At 37.0% G+C, this 20,726-nt stretch overlaps 3 protein-coding genes and 1 long non-coding RNA gene across 4 annotated transcripts; 1 reads left to right on the top strand and 3 right to left on the bottom strand.

The window, feature by feature from the left end:
- Positions 1–186: 186 nt before the first annotated feature.
- On the bottom strand, positions 187–8,219 carry utp4 (UTP4 small subunit processome component). Its single transcript, XM_060878160.1, has 16 exons — positions 8,081–8,219; positions 7,098–7,273; positions 6,781–6,969; positions 6,428–6,602; positions 5,598–5,809; positions 5,088–5,259; positions 4,157–4,248; positions 3,951–4,047; positions 3,147–3,211; positions 2,939–3,061; positions 2,072–2,228; positions 1,853–1,959; positions 1,672–1,767; positions 930–1,115; positions 551–661; positions 187–415 (listed from the first exon to the last, which is right to left on the bottom strand). Exons 2-16 carry the CDS (start codon positions 7,254–7,256, stop codon positions 299–301), a joined length of 2,058 nt encoding a protein of 685 aa, XP_060734143.1. The 5' UTR covers positions 7,257–7,273; positions 8,081–8,219; the 3' UTR covers positions 187–298.
- Positions 8,220–8,924: 705 nt separating this feature from the next.
- On the bottom strand, positions 8,925–11,033 carry dusp3b (dual specificity phosphatase 3b). Its single transcript, XM_060878646.1, has 4 exons — positions 10,844–11,033; positions 10,351–10,583; positions 10,054–10,279; positions 8,925–9,328 (listed from the first exon to the last, which is right to left on the bottom strand). The coding sequence occupies exons 1-3, from the start codon at positions 10,963–10,965 to the stop codon at positions 10,080–10,082; spliced, it is 555 nt and encodes a 184-aa protein (XP_060734629.1). The 5' UTR covers positions 10,966–11,033; the 3' UTR covers positions 8,925–9,328; positions 10,054–10,079.
- Positions 11,034–12,414: 1,381 nt separating this feature from the next.
- LOC132851550 (uncharacterized) lies at positions 12,415–14,512 on the top strand. The gene is made up of 4 exons (XR_009649039.1): positions 12,415–12,480; positions 13,353–13,421; positions 13,892–14,062; positions 14,418–14,512. It is a non-coding gene; the product is annotated as an uncharacterized LOC132851550 (long non-coding RNA).
- Positions 14,513–15,841: 1,329 nt separating this feature from the next.
- Positions 15,842–17,766, bottom strand: LOC132851671 (pro-adrenomedullin-like). Its single transcript, XM_060878647.1, has 4 exons — positions 17,626–17,766; positions 17,297–17,413; positions 17,075–17,194; positions 15,842–16,535 (listed from the first exon to the last, which is right to left on the bottom strand). The coding sequence occupies exons 2-4, from the start codon at positions 17,398–17,400 to the stop codon at positions 16,328–16,330; spliced, it is 432 nt and encodes a 143-aa protein (XP_060734630.1). The 5' UTR covers positions 17,401–17,413; positions 17,626–17,766; the 3' UTR covers positions 15,842–16,327.
- Positions 17,767–20,726: the final 2,960 nt, after the last annotated feature.

The following is a 20,726-nucleotide window of genomic DNA, read 5'->3' as shown; positions in this document are numbered from 1 at the left end:
GAATCATCTGGATTAACTGCCATTTTTATGCCTTTATGACAAGGAGAAAAGAGAAAAGCAGAGAAGCAGAGAAGCAAAACAAAACGCTGTTATTAATTAGTGATGCAGTTCACTAGATTTTAAGCATTTTACTCATTAAAATAATTCCAATGTTTAAGATAAAATGAGAAGCCCATGATGCATGTATTACAGTAAATATTCTGTTTATTACTGTAGTAAACATTTAATACAAAGCATGGGATGAGCAGGTTCACAATATGACACACACACAGACACACACACACACACACACACACACTTATGTAGCAAACTTCTTCTGTCTGACGGGTGGTGGAAGTTGTGCAGTGATCTCCAACAGGGGGCGCTCCACCACCACCAGTGACTGATCCTCCATTAGCCCAGCAAACAGCAGCTCCTGTGGGGAAAGAAGTGAAAATATTAAAGCTAAATATTATAAATATTAAACCGATTAAAATTGAGGAAGATTCTCATGGATGAATGCACTATTTTTGGGTAGAGCAGTTGGGGTCTAGTAGACACACACACACACCTTGTAAGTCTTGCAAACTTTGAAAGCATGGCTTTGAGATGTCCTTTCCTTTTCAGGCAGGCTTCGCAGAGTCAGCTGATTGTAGAACTGAGATTTCTGATCTGGTAGCGGCTTGAAGGGAAATAAAAAATAAAAATAATAAACTTCAGAATAACATCAGGTTTTGAAATGAACATTATTTCCCCAAGTGTCCACAAATCAGTCCAAAGAGGAGTATTAATAGTATGAAAAAAAATGGTCCAGATTCTTTAAAGGTGGTCACCACTTTGGGGGCAATCAGCTATTAGTTACATTTCAAGCTCTAGCACTCAAAATCACATTTTTAGCTGTTTCTCATTATGCAAATAAGAATAATAGCAAAGTGAACTTTATGTCTTACCAGGGTTTGATCAATGACGCAGAACATGTACATATCATGGAGTAAAATGTGAGCTGGGTTTTTGCGACTGAAGGTCACATTAGTCACTGGCGTGTCTCTCTCCAGCCACACATGATGAAGACCATTCTTCTGCACCAGTCGACTCCAGTCAGTGTACTGCTTCTGCTCTATCGAGTACTCAAACAGCTGCAGGACCAAAACAACAAACATTTAAAATCACTTCATTCTACACTAGTTACATAAGCATTGTTTATTGTAAAGACTAATGTAGTGCAAAACATGTAGAACACACATGTTCAGACCAAATTACTAGCTGGAAGAGAGAAACATGAGAAGCATTTTTACTTAGCTGCCATTTTACACCAAGTTGTACGTGATGTAGTAATAATAATAATAAAAAATAATTACAACAATAATAATAATAATACATTATAATAATAATTATTATTAAAGTTTCAATAGAGATTTAAACAAATATTAATGAAAGCACTGGTGGAAATAACAGCTTGTTATTGAATATAAGCAATAAACATGATATCTTGAATTAGAAAATATTGTGTTGCTGATATTGTGTTGCTGATCTAGATGGCAACCTATGCTAGATATTTAAGCAATGTGAGTAAAGACCAGTAAGAACTCCTTTTTCAGTGGGTGTGTGTAGACGAGGAGGAAATCATTTAGTGTACATATTGTTTCATTTGGTTAACAGAGTAAACACTGGGGTATTTTGTGCGTTGAGTACCTGCTGATCTGCGTGAACCATAACCAGGTTGTTCGTTGTTGGGTGGATGGCCATGGCGCTGACTCCAGAGCTATAAATAGGCACTGTACAGTGTACCTGAAACACACACAGTCAAGGATGTGATTTTATACACATCATTCATTATTTCCTCCTCATTTGACATGTAGGTGTTAAAGTGTACCTTCATCTTCTTCAGGTTATACACGTGGACCTCGTGGCCACTGTTGGCTGAGGCCAGCCATTTCCCATCCTCACTGGCTGCTAATAGATGAATGGCTTGGCCAGAGCCTTGAGAAGAAAGAAAGGGAGAAAAAGTGTAAATGAATCTTAAAGTGATTAAAAACACATGCGCAGATTCCTAAAAATAAACAAAACAAACTATTTATATTCTTCCTCTCACCTAATTTTGACTTGAGAGTGGATACGAGCTTGCACTCTGTTTGGCTCAGAGCTGCCACGTGAACAGTAGAGGAAGTGGAAGCCACAAACAGGCGAGACGAGTCTGAAGAGAAGCATATCTGATTGGCTGAGCTGAAGATCTTTGGAAGCTTGGACACCTACAAGAAACAAGTACAGCAGCTATTTATTAAAATATATTTCTCAGCCTGATATACTGTTGTGGTGATGGGGCGTCTGTGTGTGTCAACTGTGGGCAGGGAGATGGCAAGTCAAACCAGATGATTCTGGCCTGTGTCTTATTACCTGCCAGCATATTTATTTGTGTGTTTAAGTTTTCAGTACGAGAGAGAAAGAGAGAGAGAGAGAGAGGGATAGAGAGAGGGCGAGGGAGAGAGGGATAGAGATAGAGAGTGAGGGAGAGAGAGTGAGGGGGAGAGAGAGAGAGAGAGAGAGAGAGAGAGAGAGAGAGAGAGAGAGAGAGAGAGGGCGAGAGAGAGGGCAGGAGAAAGGGCAGGAGAGGGAGAGAGAGAGTGAGAGAGGGCAAGAGAGGGGGAGGGAGAGAGAGAGAGAGAGAGAGAAAGAGGTGATGGGCTTGTGTCTCATGTTGAATACACACAAACACAGAGCAAGAACTTGAAATCTCTGTTAAGCTGTTATAGTTTTGTTGAGTTTCTGTGAAAGTCTGCTGAAAGACAGTGTGTCTTCCTTCACACCCTCACACACCAGGGTTCTCCAGCTGTATGAAATGATGGTGAGCAGCATAAAGTGGCTCATTTTAAAGCTTCAGGAGAGCTGTGTTCCAGGCAGCCCTACAGCTCACGTGCTCAGACGCATCTGTTCACTCTTCAGTATATAAAACTCATCTGACCTTAGTGATGCTGACGTTGTTGTTGTCACAGTGTAGTCTGTACAGTCGGAAACTGGCCACTGTAGAGTAAGCAATCCACTCTCCACACGGAGACACGGCACTGCAGCGGACATGATCCTCACCCTGACCATGAAAAAAGAAATAAATTCAATAGACATACCGGATTCTCAGAGCTTGGGAGTGATTGATTTAGAAGCACAACCTTTACCTTTATTTTTAAATGAAGTAATTTCTCTGGTTTCCTTTTAATAGGTAAACTGCTCCCAGGCATCCCTACAAAACATACAAAAATAAAAAAAAATTAGTCCATCACTTTTTTTTTTTTTTTTTAAAGATGGCCATTCTAGTTATTATTACTATTATTAAGTACTTTGTGTTTGAAAATTTTATCGTCAAGCAACGCTGAATGTAAAATAATAAAAATCAAAAAGGGGAAAAAAACAACAAAAAAAAAAACTATTTTAGATGGATATTTTAAGGTGGGCTGCACAGAGGGATGAATCAAAATAGGGGACAAAATCTAAACTGCCTTAATATTAAGCTGAAAAATTAGTGTGTGTAATATATGAAATAGATTTGTAATAGTAATCTGAAAGATAATACCAAAGTATCACATGGATGCCACAAGTCAAGATCACTCAAGGTGATCTTTCTCATGACCTTTTTTTTTCTTTTAATAAAAATTTAATTAAAAAAATTAATTAATTAAATCAATCTATTTTGTGTAAACTCTACAGACTTTCAGTGTGCGTGTGTAAATCCCACGAGATCAGCAGTTACTGAAATACTCAAGCCCATCTTTCACCAAACAATGAAAGACTGAAGCTCTTGGCCCGTATTTGCAAAATTGTATGCACTGTGCTGCCTGGATGACTGCATGAATTAGGTGCTTCTAATAAGTGGCCAATGAGTGGATGTTTGGTGACTGGATTTTGTTACCATTAAAACGTACAAACTTAAATAAGAATTAAACTTTATTTAATGTATATTATGTTGTTTTTTTTCCTCTCACCGCTGCCGTCGCTTTCCCCGAGTCTCCACAGATCGAGATGTGTTGGGTACTGGAACAGCAACAGACCCGTTTTCTTCACACAGGACACTAAACTCCGCTACATGGTGAAAAAAACAAAACAATTCTCTTTAGCACAGAGCTGTGCAGAGCTGAGTCGTGTTCAGCTGTAGGTGAAGATTGAAAAGCTTTAAGGTGCCAAAACTCACGTGAGGAAAATGGATCTTGCGAAAGGCAGTGGCAGTGGTCTTCACTTCAATTTTATCCAAAAGAGGCCTCATGACAAGCTGGGTGTCCATTCCTGAACCGCAGAAAAACAGACCACACAGAGCAAAAAAATGTTAAAAACAATAAAGTCAATATCTCAACAAATAGCTGAGTGAATAATGTAATACTTCATTCTCTGTTTAATTTCACCGTTTTCTATATACATTTAGACAAAACTGAGGTCTCACTGAACTCAGGATGTTTTCACACTGGGCAGTTTGATGTGGTCTCAATCCGGTGCATTTCTGTTTATCTTACGTAAGCACAAACATGCTTGGAGAACATAAATGTACTGACGCGTTTTTGTTGTTATTGTTATTATTATTATTATTATTATTATTATTATTGTGCTGCCATTATGAGACATAAGGCTCCTCACCTCTTCTTTGTCCCACAAATGTTCCCCTACCAGTCAGGGTGTGTGTGTGTGTTGTAGAAACTAACAAACGTCGTCATCATCAGCTAAAACACGCGCACAGGTTACTTAATATCCTAAACAAGTATTGACCAGAGGACGAGTTGTGTTCACATTCAACGGTGTGGGGGTTCATGAAGGGCAACCAAAGTCACACCACTTCCTTCAGGTCGGCTTGGTTGGGCTTCCTGCTCCACATGACAATTTAGCCTGACGAATTTTCCATGTTTTAGACTGATCTGCCAGTGTAAAAGCCTCCCTAATAGAATAGCATGAAACTTTTTTTTTTTATTCCATTAAACCCAATAGTGCATTTAAACACAAATATACAATAGTGTGAAAACAGTTTTGCTAACACACCAAATCCCACCTATATATTAAACATGGAGATATTTTAATCATCACTTCCACCCCTCAATACAATTAAGGTAGAAAGAATTTCAAAATGATGAACAAACCTCCTGAAACAACGGCCATGTTGATCTCCAAAACAGCTCGGACATCATGTGTGTGGTTCTTGAAGGTTCTGGTTCGGACCCACTCTTTTTCCTCCTGTCCTAGAACCATGGAGAGGAACTGGAATTGTACCACAGTTCCCTCTGATGTACCGGCAACGACACTGGTCTCATCCTGTGGGTCGTAACACAAGACAAATACTTACCAATTAAAAGAGAGAGGGATTGGGGGAAGAGACAGAGAGAGAGAGAGAGAGAGAGAGAGAGACACAGAGAGAGAGAGAGAGACCATTCCACACCATTGTGTAGAATAAATAGTGTGAGTAGTGACATGTTACCCATCCAATAAGAATTAGCTAGTCACATCGTGCTGGAAACTTTTCTCATATTAAAAACAAACAAACCACCACCATCTCTTCTTAAAAAAACATCAGCCTTCCGAGAGTGTGGAAAAGTAACCCACAGCTGATTTTCTAAAAATACAGATACACACAAAGACAAACAACTTTTCACCTGTGAAGCTGATAATGTCAGCACATCCCACTTGGTGACCTGGTGGCGTTTAATCAGCGTTCCTGTGCGATCGTCCCATATATTAACCTTCCCAGACGAATCTCCGCTGACGATGGTGCCGTCCCTGAGGTACACCACACTCCAAACGACACACTCCTTACCCTTAGCTGTTCCTATTCCACGCTCCACCAGCAGCCTGTGAACTGACTGACCTGTGCAGCAAGACAAGGCCCAAGGACTCAGTTATAAAGCACTTCCATTTCCATTTACTCATTTAGCAGATGATTAATACAAGCAAAGTGATCAAGCAGAAAATAACAAGTAGTGCTGCCTCACAGGGATTTTTAATCGAGTGCTAGCAGAAGGTGCACAGAGCAGAAGAAACAATAAAACAATGCAACTCTGAGGTAAATAACTGTTTAAAAACATTCTACAACCTTGCATTTCAACTAAGGATTTACTCACAACCAGAGTGACATGAACTACATAACTTTATAGAGTTCAGTGTAAAAGTTAAAAAAAAAACAAACAAAAAAAAAGACTCTGCAAATGACATGAGGTATAAAAAGATAAATAAATGAATTTTAAAAACACAAAATTAAAAAAGTGGCCATGGACTACCCAAGGCTAAAGACACTTTTAGACATCGATGCTTTCGATATCACTGTTTCGTCAGTCCACACTACACAGTTCTAAGTTCTACACTAAGTTCTTTCACTGGTCAAGCTAGGAAAAAAAAAAAGACTAAAACTTTGAGTTAAAGATGCGTTTCCAAATCGATCCAGATTACTGTACATGTATCCTAAGACATTTCACATTCTAAAACTTACCTGTTTCAGTATCAAACACCCGAATCATGTCCATCATTCCTGCAGCTATCCTGGAGCCTGAAGGATGCCATGATAATGAGATGATGCGTCCTTTTTGTTTGGCCAGATTTCTTTCAAACTGGATTTTACCTTCACACACCTCAAACAGCTTAACAGTACCATCCTCACAACCAACCTGCCCAAAACCACATACAGGAAAATACTCCGGTTATAAAAAAAAAACATATCATAAGAATGGGTGAGTTTTTAACTGATGAGAACCTTTTTTCAGCTTATGATCATCTTTATTTCTTTATTCTTAATAACTTGCATCCAAAATCAATAAGAAACCTTAAAACAAGCATTGAACTTACAGCCAAATGAGTTCCTTGCTTGTTGCTGGCAATGGCCCAAATTGGGCCTCCATAAGCATCGAGTGTGTATTTCACCTTGTGATTGTCCAAATCGTACTCAACTATCTCGCCGTTTAAACCTGCACTGAAGAGACGCTCTCCGGCCCAGGCCAGAGCCTCAGTGGCTCGCTTCTCTTGCCCCGGAATCACCTGTAAACACACGACTGTAATAAGTTCATCGCATTACACACATCAACTAATATACATGAGTGTCTGATCTGGTTGCCACTCAGTCACACTTTCCCTGATGTACACCATGTTCTGCCAGAGTCACAGACCTTTTCCTGGAAGAGGTTATCAGCCACGTTATAGATCTCCACAGAGCCATCTGCCCTCGCCGCTGCGATCCGCTCGTGCTGGGGCTCAAAAGCCATAGCTTGAAGAGCTGAGGGCATGTAGTCGAAGAACCGAACACGATGAACCTTGAACTCCCCCATCACTCAACAGATTAAAGCTGAGAAACAACACAGCGACGGTTTTTACTTTTTCTTTAAATATGTAAGTAAAAATTTAGGGAAGAAAAATACAAGTAATGACAGAAGGTAAAATACAATACAGAATGAATTCTGTGAGCTGAAATTGGAAAAAAAATGCTTGAGGTTTTTAAGGTCAATCTCTAAATATTGAACTGAAACTACTTTGGATTTCAAGAAGGTTAATTCACAACATATAAACACAAATACATTCTAAGTAACTTCGATTAAATGAATGCAGCAATGTTTACGTTTCATCTGTGGATTCTGTTTTATAATTCTAATCTTTATATATTCTAATCTTTATACATTATATATTTTTTATACACAAAAGTTCATCAGTCCACCTCTGACATTTACAGCATTTAACAGACACCTTTATCCAGAGTGACGTACATTTTTATTTCGTTTTATACAGCTGCAACTAAGCAATTGAGGGTTAAGGGCCTTGCTCAGGGGCCCAACAGTGGCAGCCTGGTGGAGGTGGGATTCGAAACCATGACCTCCTGATCAGTAGCCCAACGTCTTAACCACATAAACCATCAGGTAATATGGACAAACTAATAACTAAACGCAGTTCATTTAAACCAAATAAAAGTTCAGATAATATAATTATTACTTGAATCTCTGCACCACAGACAGTTTTAAATGACTTCACATAATGGAGCTGCTGCAGCTTCCTCTGGTCAACACTGTTAAACTAAAGGAATTTACACTTAACTCATCTAATAAGAAAGAAAGGCGGTAAATGTTTCTCGACACGATTAAATGTGTAAGTAGTAGTTTACCTCCTTTAAACGCTGAATTTACAGTTTGCCGCTTTTAGTAAAGCTGAGGCTTCATTTCGAGCTGCTACACACGTTGAGCTCCTGCTGTACCACGTTGAGGCCCTTTAACCCCGGAAGCAGACGCGCTGAGTTTACTCTACAAAATAAAAGACATAGCTGTCGCCGTGCTGTGTTGCTATTTCTCTTGCTACTACTACAACTACTATTATAATAATAATAATAATAATAATAATAATAATAATAATAATAATAATAATAATAATAATAATAATAATAATAGTGGAGAAATAGCAACACAACGACAACTATGACTATTTTTTAAATAATTATATTTTTATATTTTAAATATTTTCTTCTTCTTCTTCTTCTTCTTCTTCTTCTTCTTATTATTATTATTATTATTATTATTATTATTATTATTATTATTATTATTATTATTTTACCTATACAAATGTGTTACTATACTGATAAAACCCTTGTTAGTTGTCAACGTTTCCTTAAATTTTGTATCTAATATAATAATAATAATAATAATAATAATAATAATAATAATAATAATAATAATAATAATAATAATAATAATATGAGCTATGAAGAGCTACAGGTGAACACCAAGAAAGACCTGAATAAGCATAAACAAACTGATTTTATTCACCAGAAAATTAAATATTTATTTTTTTCACCATTTACCGTGCTGCATCAGTTATTTACCAAGAAATCACACGATTAGATAGATTAAATACAATTAAGATAAATATATAATACTTAAAATAGAAAAAGAAAAAAGAAAAAGATAACCAAAAAGAAAAAGAAATCTTTCGGTGCGTAAAGGATCACGTCTTAAACGACGTCCATAAGGTTCCAAGAGGTTTTCTCTAAATTCAACCCAGTGGTCGCTATAATTCGCACATTAATAAAACTGCTCATAACTTCTAAGCATCATGTCATATCATAGTTCTTCATGATGATTCCATGCTAGATGGCAAGTGATGGCAAGACATAAATACAAAATAGTGAAGACCTGATAAAAAAAGGTCTTTGCAATTTTTTTCCGCTCCTTTTCCTTTAACAAAAACAATGAAATGTGTTTTTGCTGTCTTTTCTTCAATGAGAAACTTGGACTGTTTTAGGCTTTTAGAGTGTTAATCATTGTGAGAAGCTCAGAACAATCATGGCACCTAGATCACTTGTTGCTCACTTTTCTCTTCAGAGGTTCTGAAAGCCAGAAGTGTTGTGGATCCTGATCTCCTGAAAAGTAGAGGAACGTGGAAGAAGTGGAAAAAAGTGGAAGAAGTGTGAGAGAAACAGTGCAGCTTTGAATACTATGATCAGCAACACCATTACATACAGACTTTCAGATGCACATCTACAAAGCATATTTCAGTGGCCCACAAACAGCATTTTAATATTTTAAAATTTAAAGGATCAGAATAAAGTTGTTCCATTATAAGGTCATATGCTGCTTTCTGATTGTTGTTTACCTAAGGAAATCTGTAACAAAGTTTTTAAAAAGTATTTATGACCATTGTAATTACTACTATTTCCAACCTGGTTGATATTACTATTGATATATTTATGTTTTTTATATGTATTTATTTATATTTTATATATTAATGTATTTTTTTTGCATGAGAGAAATGGTACACCATTAATGAATTAATTCAAGATCAAAAAGAAAATTTGAATTCTAATCATTTTAATAAATGTGTCACACAATGGACAACACAGAACACACAGAACATAATAAGGGATGTGGTAGCTCAGTGGTTAAGGTGTTGGGCTACTGATCGGAAGGTTATGGGTTCGAACCCTGGGTCCACCAAGCTGCCACTGCTGGGCCCCTGAGCAAGGCCAGTTGCTCAGTTGTAAGTCACTCTGGATAAGGGTGTCTGCTAAATGATGTAAGTATTAAGGAAAATATTATTTGCTGGAAGAAGATTCAAATATTGCAAATACAAGTGAAACCATATTACCTTGAAAATGTTTGACCTTCTCTGCTTTATAACTTGCCCTCCATTTCCAGTGTGTCATTGAGCTGACAGAGCTGGTACAGAAAACCATCATTAGGCCCGATCTCTCTTTTCTCTCTCACTGTAGCTAAAGCGGTTCGTACATCCAGTTTGTGTCTCAACATCAGGTAAGCGATGACAACTGCTGCTGAACGACTGTACCCCTTCTGGCAGTGCACATACACCCTGCCTAGAAATAACCAGACCTTATAAGACCATGAATACATGAATAATACTGATCATGTTCTACTGAAACTTTACCTCTGTCTCCTTTAGATTCCAAGGCCTGTGCTATGAAGTCTGCACCCTCTTTAAAGTATACACTGAGATCAAAATGTTCCACATCATTGGCTGGTATACCGTGGTAGATAATGCCCGTACCCACATAATATTCTGCCCCTGTATTCACATGCATGTATGAGTCTCCTTCAGCAACATTAAGAATGTGGGTCACTTTCAGTTGCTTCAAGAGTTTCACATTTGTGGCCACAGACCTGTAATACAGTGGATAGAGGAAGTTCTATTACTCTGCCATGTGACTAGTTATAAATAGTTCAGGTCCTGTTCCATCAGTGTTATGTTTTTGTTTTAATCTATCATTTTCTTGGGTGTTTCACATATGTTTTTTCCACATATGCACATACAGTCAGTAATTACAGCCAAAAGATGATTTGACTAAGGACAAATCATCTGTGTATATGATAGTATAACTAGGGCAGCATTGTTGTCATCTTTAAGCTATAGTAAGACATACTCATTTCCAAGCAGAATCCTGGGACAGACTTCATTGAAATCTTTAGATGGCATGCTGAAGTGGCCATTTTCGTCTGACAGAAGGTCATTGAGCTGCTGCACAGACACTCCATAGTCGTTCATATTCGACTGTAGATCCTCTTAAGTAAGTCCTTTGTCAATGACGCCTGAAACTTGTTTATTCCAACGACTGAAATGTTATCCTTGTTAACCACTAGATGGCAGCAGATCCTCCTGTACTTTAATATATAATGTAGACTGTATGACTGACGATTCTGAGGTTTTTCACACACAAACACACACACGCACACGCACACGCAGCATACATATATACAGTACATCGTCGTCATTTTATTTTTAAATTGCAAATAAAATCCATTATAACATTTACATTTATGAAACTAAAATATTTGAATTTTATACTTATATTTTATTTAACTAGATTGAACGGAACTGTAGATTGAATTTAAGATTATTATATTGTGTGTTATACATTATTATGCATATTATTACATTATATAAACCCTAACATTATACATCGCATGGAATTAAATATTGTGATTGGTTTTTATTATTATTACTTTTTTAATGAAAATTTCTCATTACTATTATTGTTCATTTTCAATTCTTATTTTTGTTGTTTGCCATTTTAAAATAAATGTTTATACTAATAAAAAGTATAATATCTTCTTTTGGTTTTATTTTTATCCTTAATTCCATTCCTTTTATGCTTAAATAGTTAGTGTAAAAAGCATTTGACTGCATGTCGTGTTCTGTATGTGCTCCTGTATGTATGTGTATGTGACAAATAAAATTTGATTTGTTTTGTTTTGATTTGACACACACGCATGTTGTTGTTTTTTAAATGTGTTCGGATACCATCGTGACGAAATATCGTAGAACGCGAAGATTACAGATCGCCTCTAACTCGCTTTTCTGCCTGTTGTTGTGTTTAAGAAAGTTATCTGTTGTGGATAAAGTAGGAAAATGTTTGGTTCAGTTAACCCTCGAGCAGCCGATCTTCCGACGCGCCCCCTGCTGTGTGCGGCTGGGATTGCAGTCGGCGTTTATTGTTATGTTACATACAAACGTTGCTTTAGGAGGAAGAAAGCCTTGACCGACGGTAAGCTATTTTCAGTTTATTGTTAACCTAACAGTGTTAAACTGCACCAAGTGAGATAGAAATAACAATATATATAATTGTTAAAAATATATAACAATATACAATAATTTGTATATCAGACCTGACACCATTTAAGCATTTTGCTAAGAAGCTCGGCATTTTAAATTCATTTAAAAGTACGCTAACGCGAATTAGCACTTGAGCCAATCGTCGTTTGAATCCGGGATGATTGATAGGTTACTTTCACCCTATGAGATTAACGGACGCCGTCTGGAAGCCCCGCCTTCTCTTTCTGTCAGTTTAAATGGAGAGAGTTTTGAGTTCATTAACGTGAAAATATCTGTCAGTGTTTTCTTATTAGATCATATTCCACACGTATAGATTGTGTACATTTAGAAGAAACATATTCTGTGATTGTGTGATGTTACTGTTTTTGATATTTACATTCAGGTCAGTTCCAGGCTTCAGTGTTTCCATCCACAGAAGCTCATCCTATATGCTGCAGAGCTCCTCAGGTAAAACTGCACATATTTATTATGCTTTTAACCCTTAAATTATATTATTTACATGTAAAAAAGACTTTCGGGACGTTAAAGGCGGGGTGCACGATGTTTGAAAGCCAATGTTGACATTTGAAATCACCAAAACAAACAAGCCCCTAACGCCCCTTCCGCTTGAAACGGAGCTAAACCTTCCACGGTTCAACATACACAGTACTACAAAAACACATTTGTATTACTATAGTATTACTCATTGAGTTCATTTATTGACAAAAATATCCCCTCGGTCAGCTGCCCCAGCAGGTTCCGCCATAATAGTTGCCTGGGTTACGTTTGTATGTGTGGGGCGGAGCTATCAAAACAGGGGTGACACCCATTTGGGTTAGGGGCGTGTTTGTTTTGGTGATTTCAAATGTCAACATTGGCTTTCAAACATCGTGCACCCCGCCTTTAAGAAAACAAAAAATAGATCATGATTTTTTTCTATTATTTTTATTTTATTCAAAAAAAACATTCACAAACTTCGCATTTCTGACAAACACAAGGTTGTAGGCTATATGATCGTTAGATACAAAGAAGTGATCTTCTGTCAATAAATGTGCTTGTTTTCGAAGTGTGTGTGTGTGTGTGTGTGTGTGTGTGTACATGTGTGTTTCTGTGTTCTTGTGTCCAGTACCATGTTATTCGATATTATTTATTTCCTTTTCAAAGATCGTACCATGCTATATACTGTTGTCTTGCAGCACTTTTGTGCTGCTTTTGTCGTATCTTGTAAATGTGACACTGTTTCATTAATCACTCATTTACGTTTCATAACGAAGTAGTGCTTAAACTGTGTTTCTGTGTTCTTGTGTCTTCTGCTTTGACGGTTGTAAATTTCCCTTTAGCCGGAAGAAAGAGTGAGGGAGCTGGAGGGACTGCTCCGTAAGGCACAAGAGAATGAGGCAAAAAGCTTGGTATGTGAAACACGTCACTAGTACAAAACAAAATTTGGACACATGGCATTAAGCGCTTTAGGTTTTCATCATGTCATCACTAGTAGGATGTTCACATTTATTTTGGTATCAAAGCTCATGTAGACCTTAAAACGTAAGATTTTGTGGTCCTTAATTGTACTTGACCAAAATGTCAACAGTGGAAGTCTCACATCATCCGTCTCAACAGCAAACCAGACAAGTATATATATACACACAATTCAGAGAATGGATGTTTTTTTTCCTATTAATGAACTTGCATTTTTATATTGAACCTCTTGTTTAGCATAAACGAAGGTAGCTATTAAGGTCATGAATTTGTGTTTGTGTTGATCCTTGTCTTTGTCATGTGGTCCCTTTTCTGTGCACCCACTTTTTAGGCTCTTCTCACAACTGATGAATACGCTTTGTGTGTATGAAAATAAAGCCAGAAGTGTCTGTTGAACTTGCAGGTGTCTCTGGCTGATGCGGAGCTGAAACACAAGGACGCTCTGGACTCCATCAGTCAGCTGGAGGAAGAGAAGTCAGAGCTGAAGGACCAGGTGGACAAGCTGCATTGCACGGTGCAGGAGCTGGGAGAAGAGCTCTGTCAGTGTCACCTTGAGAATGAAGAGCTACTGAAGGTAAGCAAATAAAGCTTTGCTCTAAGGAGTCTGTTTTTGGATTAATACACTACTGAATTCCAGTAAGAGTTCTGGTGACATTTTTGCATTACTCAATGCATACAAGTGCTTTTTACAATCATTCAGCAAAAAAGTAAACAATGAAATTCCTGCATCCTGTAAATGATGCTGCTCAAACAACTATTTGACTTTGTCAAACCGGACCTATTTCTGAACTCTCTATAGAATATCAGTACATAAGAAGGGATTTTTAGATGTGAGCCAAGCAACATTAAAAGTTAAACAGTATAGCAACCGTCTGATACAGGTTTAATTACACTACAAGGTTAGTTATATGTACATTTTCATGTTTTAGGAGTGTGAGCAAAACAAGGAGGCTCACAAAGCCCTGCAGCTGGAACATGTAGAGTTGAAACAGGAGCTGGTCCTCAAGGAGGTAGTGCTGAAGGTAAACTTGTCTTCTTGCAAAACCATGACAGCTGTTGGAAACTCTGTGTGTATGTGTTTGTTCTTGTGTAGTTACATTAGAGTGTGGGTATAAAAGTAATTAAAGCAGTGTTTGTTGAACTTGTAGGTGTCTCTGGCTGATGCAGAGCTGAAACACAAGGACGCTCTATACTCCATCAGTCAGCTGGAGGAAGAGAAGTCAGAGCTGAAGGACCAGGTAGACAAGCTGTGCTCCACAGTGCAGGAGCTGGGAGAAGAGCTCTCTCAGTGTCACCTTGAGAATGAGGAGCTACTGAAGGTAAGCAAAAAAAGCTTTGCATAGTCCATGTGGAAATAATGCTCATGCTGCATAAACCATTAAGCCCATGTTTTTTGATCTCTTTTGCCTCATTGTTGTGTTTTAGAAGAGATGAAGAACATCAGTTGAAGATACGAAGAATGTATGCAGGCTTACCATGAGCTATAGAAGGAGAAGATATAAAATTAAATTAGTTTTCATTATGTGTTGTTCAAAAATGGGTTCAGCTAAGAGCTCCAGTAGATAGAAATATATAAATCATTTTAAATATAATATAATTTTAAAATAATTCATAATTGGGAAATGAGATACTCAATATCATCTACAGTTAACAATCAACAATGCAGTAATCTGAACATTCTCCCAAATGTGGACAAATACACTACATTTGAACTGAGAAAAGAAAACAACCCTACCAAGTCAGTCCAGTTTTAGAAAAGGCTGACCACCGATTTTATTTATTTATTTATTTTTGAAAGATACAGTACCATGCTATTCAATGTTATTTATTTCCTTTTAAAAGATTGTACCATGTTATATACTGTTGTCTTGCTGCACTCTGCATGTTTTGTGCCGCTTTTGTCGTATCTTGTAAATGTGACACTGTATCATTAATCACTCATTTATATTTCATAATGAAGGAGTGCTTAAATGCTGAGTAAAATATTATAATTTTAATCCTTTTTCTTATAATAAAACAAGAAATAAAACATTTTCATTATGTTTATCACCTTTGCAGTATGTTTTTTTTTATATCGGAATGACTCAAAAGAACTTATATCTATCACTAAAGCATTATAAAACTAATAGTTCAATAATTTATTTCAGTATGCAATGCAGTAGTTTGTGTATTAAAAATACTTCATCTCTGAGATTATTGTATTAATAGATGTATAAAAACATCAAATCTGTAATATACACTTATTTTCTTAATACACAGTATATTTATGTATGTATTGTACATTCCTCTCCAATTCACATGTTGAGCTTGAAGTTCTCTTTGTAGGTAACTGAGCAGATTAATGTCTGAGCATTTCACATCCATCTTTCACAAAAACTTCTTTGGATTGGTGAAGGTTTCTTAGCTAGTATTTAAGTTTCTGTAAAACTCATCTGTGAAAACCCACTGCTTTTTCACTTTCTTTAAGTTATATGCAATGCACTGGGGAGAGACAGCGAGCTGGTCTGATCCCAAAGCTATGAAAGAATTAGAAATATCCAAAATGAATACAGAACTGCTCAAGCTTGTTTTATTGTTTTATCTTACGCCACACCTTTCTTATCTCTTTCATAGTCTCTGCTTTTCTTTCTTACAAAACAGAGCTTCCTGCAGCGTTTTACCCAATCTAGAGGACCTGAGATCTCTTCTTAAGTTCTGTCTGTCTGATAAAATATGTTCAAGAAAGTACTTGGTTGCTTTGACATTAGCAGATATTTCCCATTTTCAATGCTTGTATTTTTTTAAGAAAACTAAGCCAAGAAGATGATAAAGGCTTAGGGCTAAGTCTGTTTGTTATGAGTCATGTCTCAGATGCAGTCAGATGGGTCTGAGCAGCGGAGCGCCGAAAGAGGGAACGCCTCCGTCTCCGGCCAAAGCCACAGGGACTGATCTTGTGTAGGGGAGCATTATTCATCTTATTACTGAGCTTGCTGAGGCGGTAGGCCAGATCATGTACTGAGCAGGTGAGCAGGTTACAACCTCTTTTCCCCCTTCTGTTTGGATTATCACTGCAAAAAGAAACAGAAAGAAAAAAGGAAATGATTCTACATGGCATTTTAATCCACTGAGCCTCACATAATGGAATCTGTGTCTTGTAGTTGAGTTATAAGTACATTCGAATGTTTGGTGTGTCCTGCAGCTGAAGAAAAGCTCAATCAGCAATGCATTTTTAATTGAATAGTGTCTGCTATTAGAGTTTTGTTGTTGTCTATATTTTGATAAAAAAACAAAAAAAAAAAACAAATGAGTATAAACCTCACCCCCGAATTTCAACCCCAACACTGACTTCAAATCATATCTCAAACTGTCTATTACTTTTATTTATGCATTTCGTTTATAACTTCATAACCCATATCTAGCTTGTATCACTGTAACAAAACAAGTCATTAACTACATAGCTACAATGAAGCTCATTCATGTCATAGTGTGACAACTTATTTTCCAGCAGTTTAAAAAACTGATATTCTTTGAATGCAAACCTCTTGTGCTACCATCCCACTTTGGATGCCAAAATCCAGACATGCTCCTGGGGAGAGAGGAAGCCTACCTGCTCTGTGATATAGGTGTGCCCATATTCCTGTTCTCTTGCTGAGCGAGGTGTTCAACTGAATCTTCTAAACTCCTTTTAGGCACACAGAGATGCCTCTTCTGCAGTGCCATATTCAGTCTGGCACACAAACACCAGCAAAACTCTTACCAGCTTCAGAATTGCAAATTTGTAATTTCAAAAGGAGAGACTTATTAAAAAAGTGTTGATGCTTAAACATACTTATTTTCTCTGTCAGAATTAGAAGGAAGTGTTGCACTTAAAGCGCAAGGCATGAAAGCTGCCAGCAAACACCACATCAGAATACTCAGAGAGACTTTCTTCATTTTTGACTTTGACCTGCAGAAAGAGTTCAGAACATTGTAGTTGTTTATGAATCATCAAATAATGCATTTCTGTAAAAACTGAACAGTTCCCAAAAACACCAAAGGCAGGATGATAAATGCTGGATGTCTTTCCAACTCAAACCTGTTTTAGCCTTGACCTTTGAGGGAAAACTAAAACATTCATGTTATGATAATCATGTCTGAGTAGCAGTGCAAGGTACATACCCGAGAAGGAAGCTTTATTCTTGAGTAAGAATTAAGAACCGTACTCCTGATTTCTCAACACTGATTGGTTGGTCTGGAGAAATAGGAAATTCTAAATAATGTCCAAAATAATGTGTGTGTGTGTGTGTGTGTGTTTGCGTGTGTGTGATAATGAAGGATACAGCTGTGACACTAGTCTAAAAGGCAAACCAGCCTTTTATTCTTTACAGAGAGTGGGAGGAGACGGACGTTTGAGGCGCAAAGGTGAGTGACAATCGGCCAAGTCCCCAGTCCTGTGCATTACATGCATTAAAAATAGAACTCTGGTTGCTGTTATGTGTTTTTAAAGGAGCGACATCATTATTCTCTATACCAATATATATATCTATCTCTAACCAATTTGATTTGATCATTCCCCGATTTACTAAATTTATTAAAGTAATTGTTTTGCATAGAATTTCTATTGGTCATTGTTCATTCTTGAAAAGCTGTCAGGCTGTAAGACTCTCTACTTTTGTAATATTTATGTATTACAGAGACTTCTTTGAAGTATGAGCTCATGAACGTCATGGTTCAGAAATTTCAGACACAAAACAAAGACAATTATTTATATAAAATAAAATCCTATGCTTTGACGTCGCAACACTGTTATTTTAGGACACTTATTTCTATCAAGAGTCATTGTGATGCTTGTTATTTCTACATTTCAGTCTAGATGTTTAGATGCAGTGTTCCAGTACACTGACTTTAGTGACCTCTTCTTTCACATTGTAGTGGAATTGCAAATATGCTTGACTTTGAGAATTGGTGACTATGGTAACATCACGTTAGGCACATCACAAGTCCCTGGAAATACTGCAATCAACTGATCAAATGGTTTGTACGTGCTGAGACTGTTGCTTGATGCTCTGAGGCATTACACAACATCCATAAATGATTTTTAAACAACCTCCAAAATGACTTTTCACATTAGGGTACATCAACTGAAATTCATTCCTCCTAATATTTTAAGATGGATCTCTGATGACATATATTATATCATTCCTTGCAGCAATAACCAGGCAGCTGCTGGTTGAATTTTGTCGCCTACTGTGTCCAAGCTGACTTCATAGCAGCTGAGTGTGTAGTGCAGTTAGAGGCTTATGCGTAAACAGTGTCTATATTCACCACGTTTCTCTGTGAATGATGTAATAAATCACTTTTCTGAATCCAGTAGGATGTAGTGTTACTTGCCTAGTTACTGTATGGATTGCTAGCGTAAGTAAAACTGAATGATGTTGCGTTAGATCATGTGACAGGTAGAGTTCACTTGTGCTTGTGCTCTGGATGTTTTAGCAGAATGATATCAGAATTTAGGGACTAAAGCCAAGACCCTCGTAAAGAGTAAAGCAAGCACTGATCTTCCAATCATACATTAGTCATTTCCCTGTTATTAGGTTCATTGTTATTCTGAAGAGTGTTGTTTTAAAAATGTCATCTTATTACATCATTAACATAAAGAGGATGTGAGCAGTTTTGAAAAGTGTGAAGAGGTCACAATAAAGTCGAGGTTGTGTTCATTTGTGCTGGAATTCATTCACGAACACAAAATTTGTAACCGTTTCACTCCGACTAATTAATTGCAAAAGTTTATCTAAGCCCACTAATGCTCGATTTTCCACAGTTTTTATATTCATACTCTTGTAGAAAATCCTATAAAAATCTTGTTTACTCCACTGAAATTTTACTGTGTTCTTATTACATGTAGCTCACCTACACGTTCTGTACATCACTTTCCTTCTGTAATGTTTGCTTCACTTATTTCTTTTTATTTCTGTTCATTCAATATTGCTTTACTTTTTTAACTCTTAAATTTCATTTATTTAAGAAGGAGTAGGCCCTGTATTCGTTTATGCGTACTTGACAAATAAATCAAGTTATTCACAATTTATAGTTTATAAATTTTTTAAAACATTCCAATGTGGAAGCAGACTGTTTGCATCGAACATTACTGTGCTGAAATCTTATGCATGGATTGTCAAGGCAAGATTCTATGACATACGAATAAGACTCAATGTCACCTCGCTTCACATAGCCTTTACTTTTGCTTTGGGTCAGTGGCCACTGTTATTGTGATTTGGCCTTTAGTCACACGTTCCTCCCTCTCCATTACCAGTGATATCAACAGTAAAAGCGGCATTGAAGGAAAGCAGGAATTTAATGAATTTGTGCCCATAAATGTAAGCACACACTTTGACACTCTGTGTTGTACTATACATGCCAACTAAACCTTCACATTAGAAAATTACACTTTAGGATAATTCAGATGTGATTGCGTTATTATCAAGAATGTTTTAGGTAATTTTCTACACCACGCATGTTGTGTCTGCTTTAATTTGTAAGAAAACAACAAGTCACTTTGATTATAGAAAAGTTATATAGAAAACTATATATATAGTTATTATAGAAATCAAAGCCTTGACTTATCCGAATTGTAAAAACTTCAATTAAAGAAATAAGGACAGACAAAGAGTGCTTGGATAAATTCAATTACAGTAACCAGCTGTATTCCTAATATCTATTAGTACAAACTTGAAATGCAACACAAGGCCGTTATCTGTATCTGTTTAATCCCTGTAATATTCATATCTGTATTTGGATTTGGATTTAAGAGGGAGCGGGCATGTCCGATTGTCTTCCGGGCCATGAAGATTTTGGACCTCCACTGAGATGAGGCCGACTCTGTGAGGATCCTGAGACATCTAGAGATTTACCAGCTCCAGTTAGACTCTGATATACTAAAGAAGAGATGTCAACTCCATGTGGTCTTTGAGGACAACAACCTCCTCATCAATACAACATTTATCAGACTGTATATTTATAATCACACCCTCCAGTGTCACCCAAATGAGGATGAGGTTCCCCTTTGAGTCTGGTTCCTCTCAAGGTTTCTTCCTTCATCATCTAAAGGAGTTTTTCCTCACCACAGTCACCTGAGTCACCTCAGACCTGCTCATTGGGGATAAATACATACACATTTAAATATAGATAATATCTTTATTTTTTTTAATCTGTAAATTATTCTTTATATTAACATTTTGTTTTATGTTTATGTTCTGTAAAGCTGCTTTGAGGCAGTGACA

Source organism: Tachysurus vachellii, chromosome 9, assembly GCF_030014155.1.
Source record: "Tachysurus vachellii isolate PV-2020 chromosome 9, HZAU_Pvac_v1, whole genome shotgun sequence".
In the NCBI taxonomy this organism is placed as follows: Eukaryota; Metazoa; Chordata; class Actinopteri; order Siluriformes; family Bagridae; genus Tachysurus; species Tachysurus vachellii.
The sequence above is the reverse complement of the archived record's forward strand: the minus strand, read 5'-3'. Positions and strand labels throughout refer to the sequence as shown.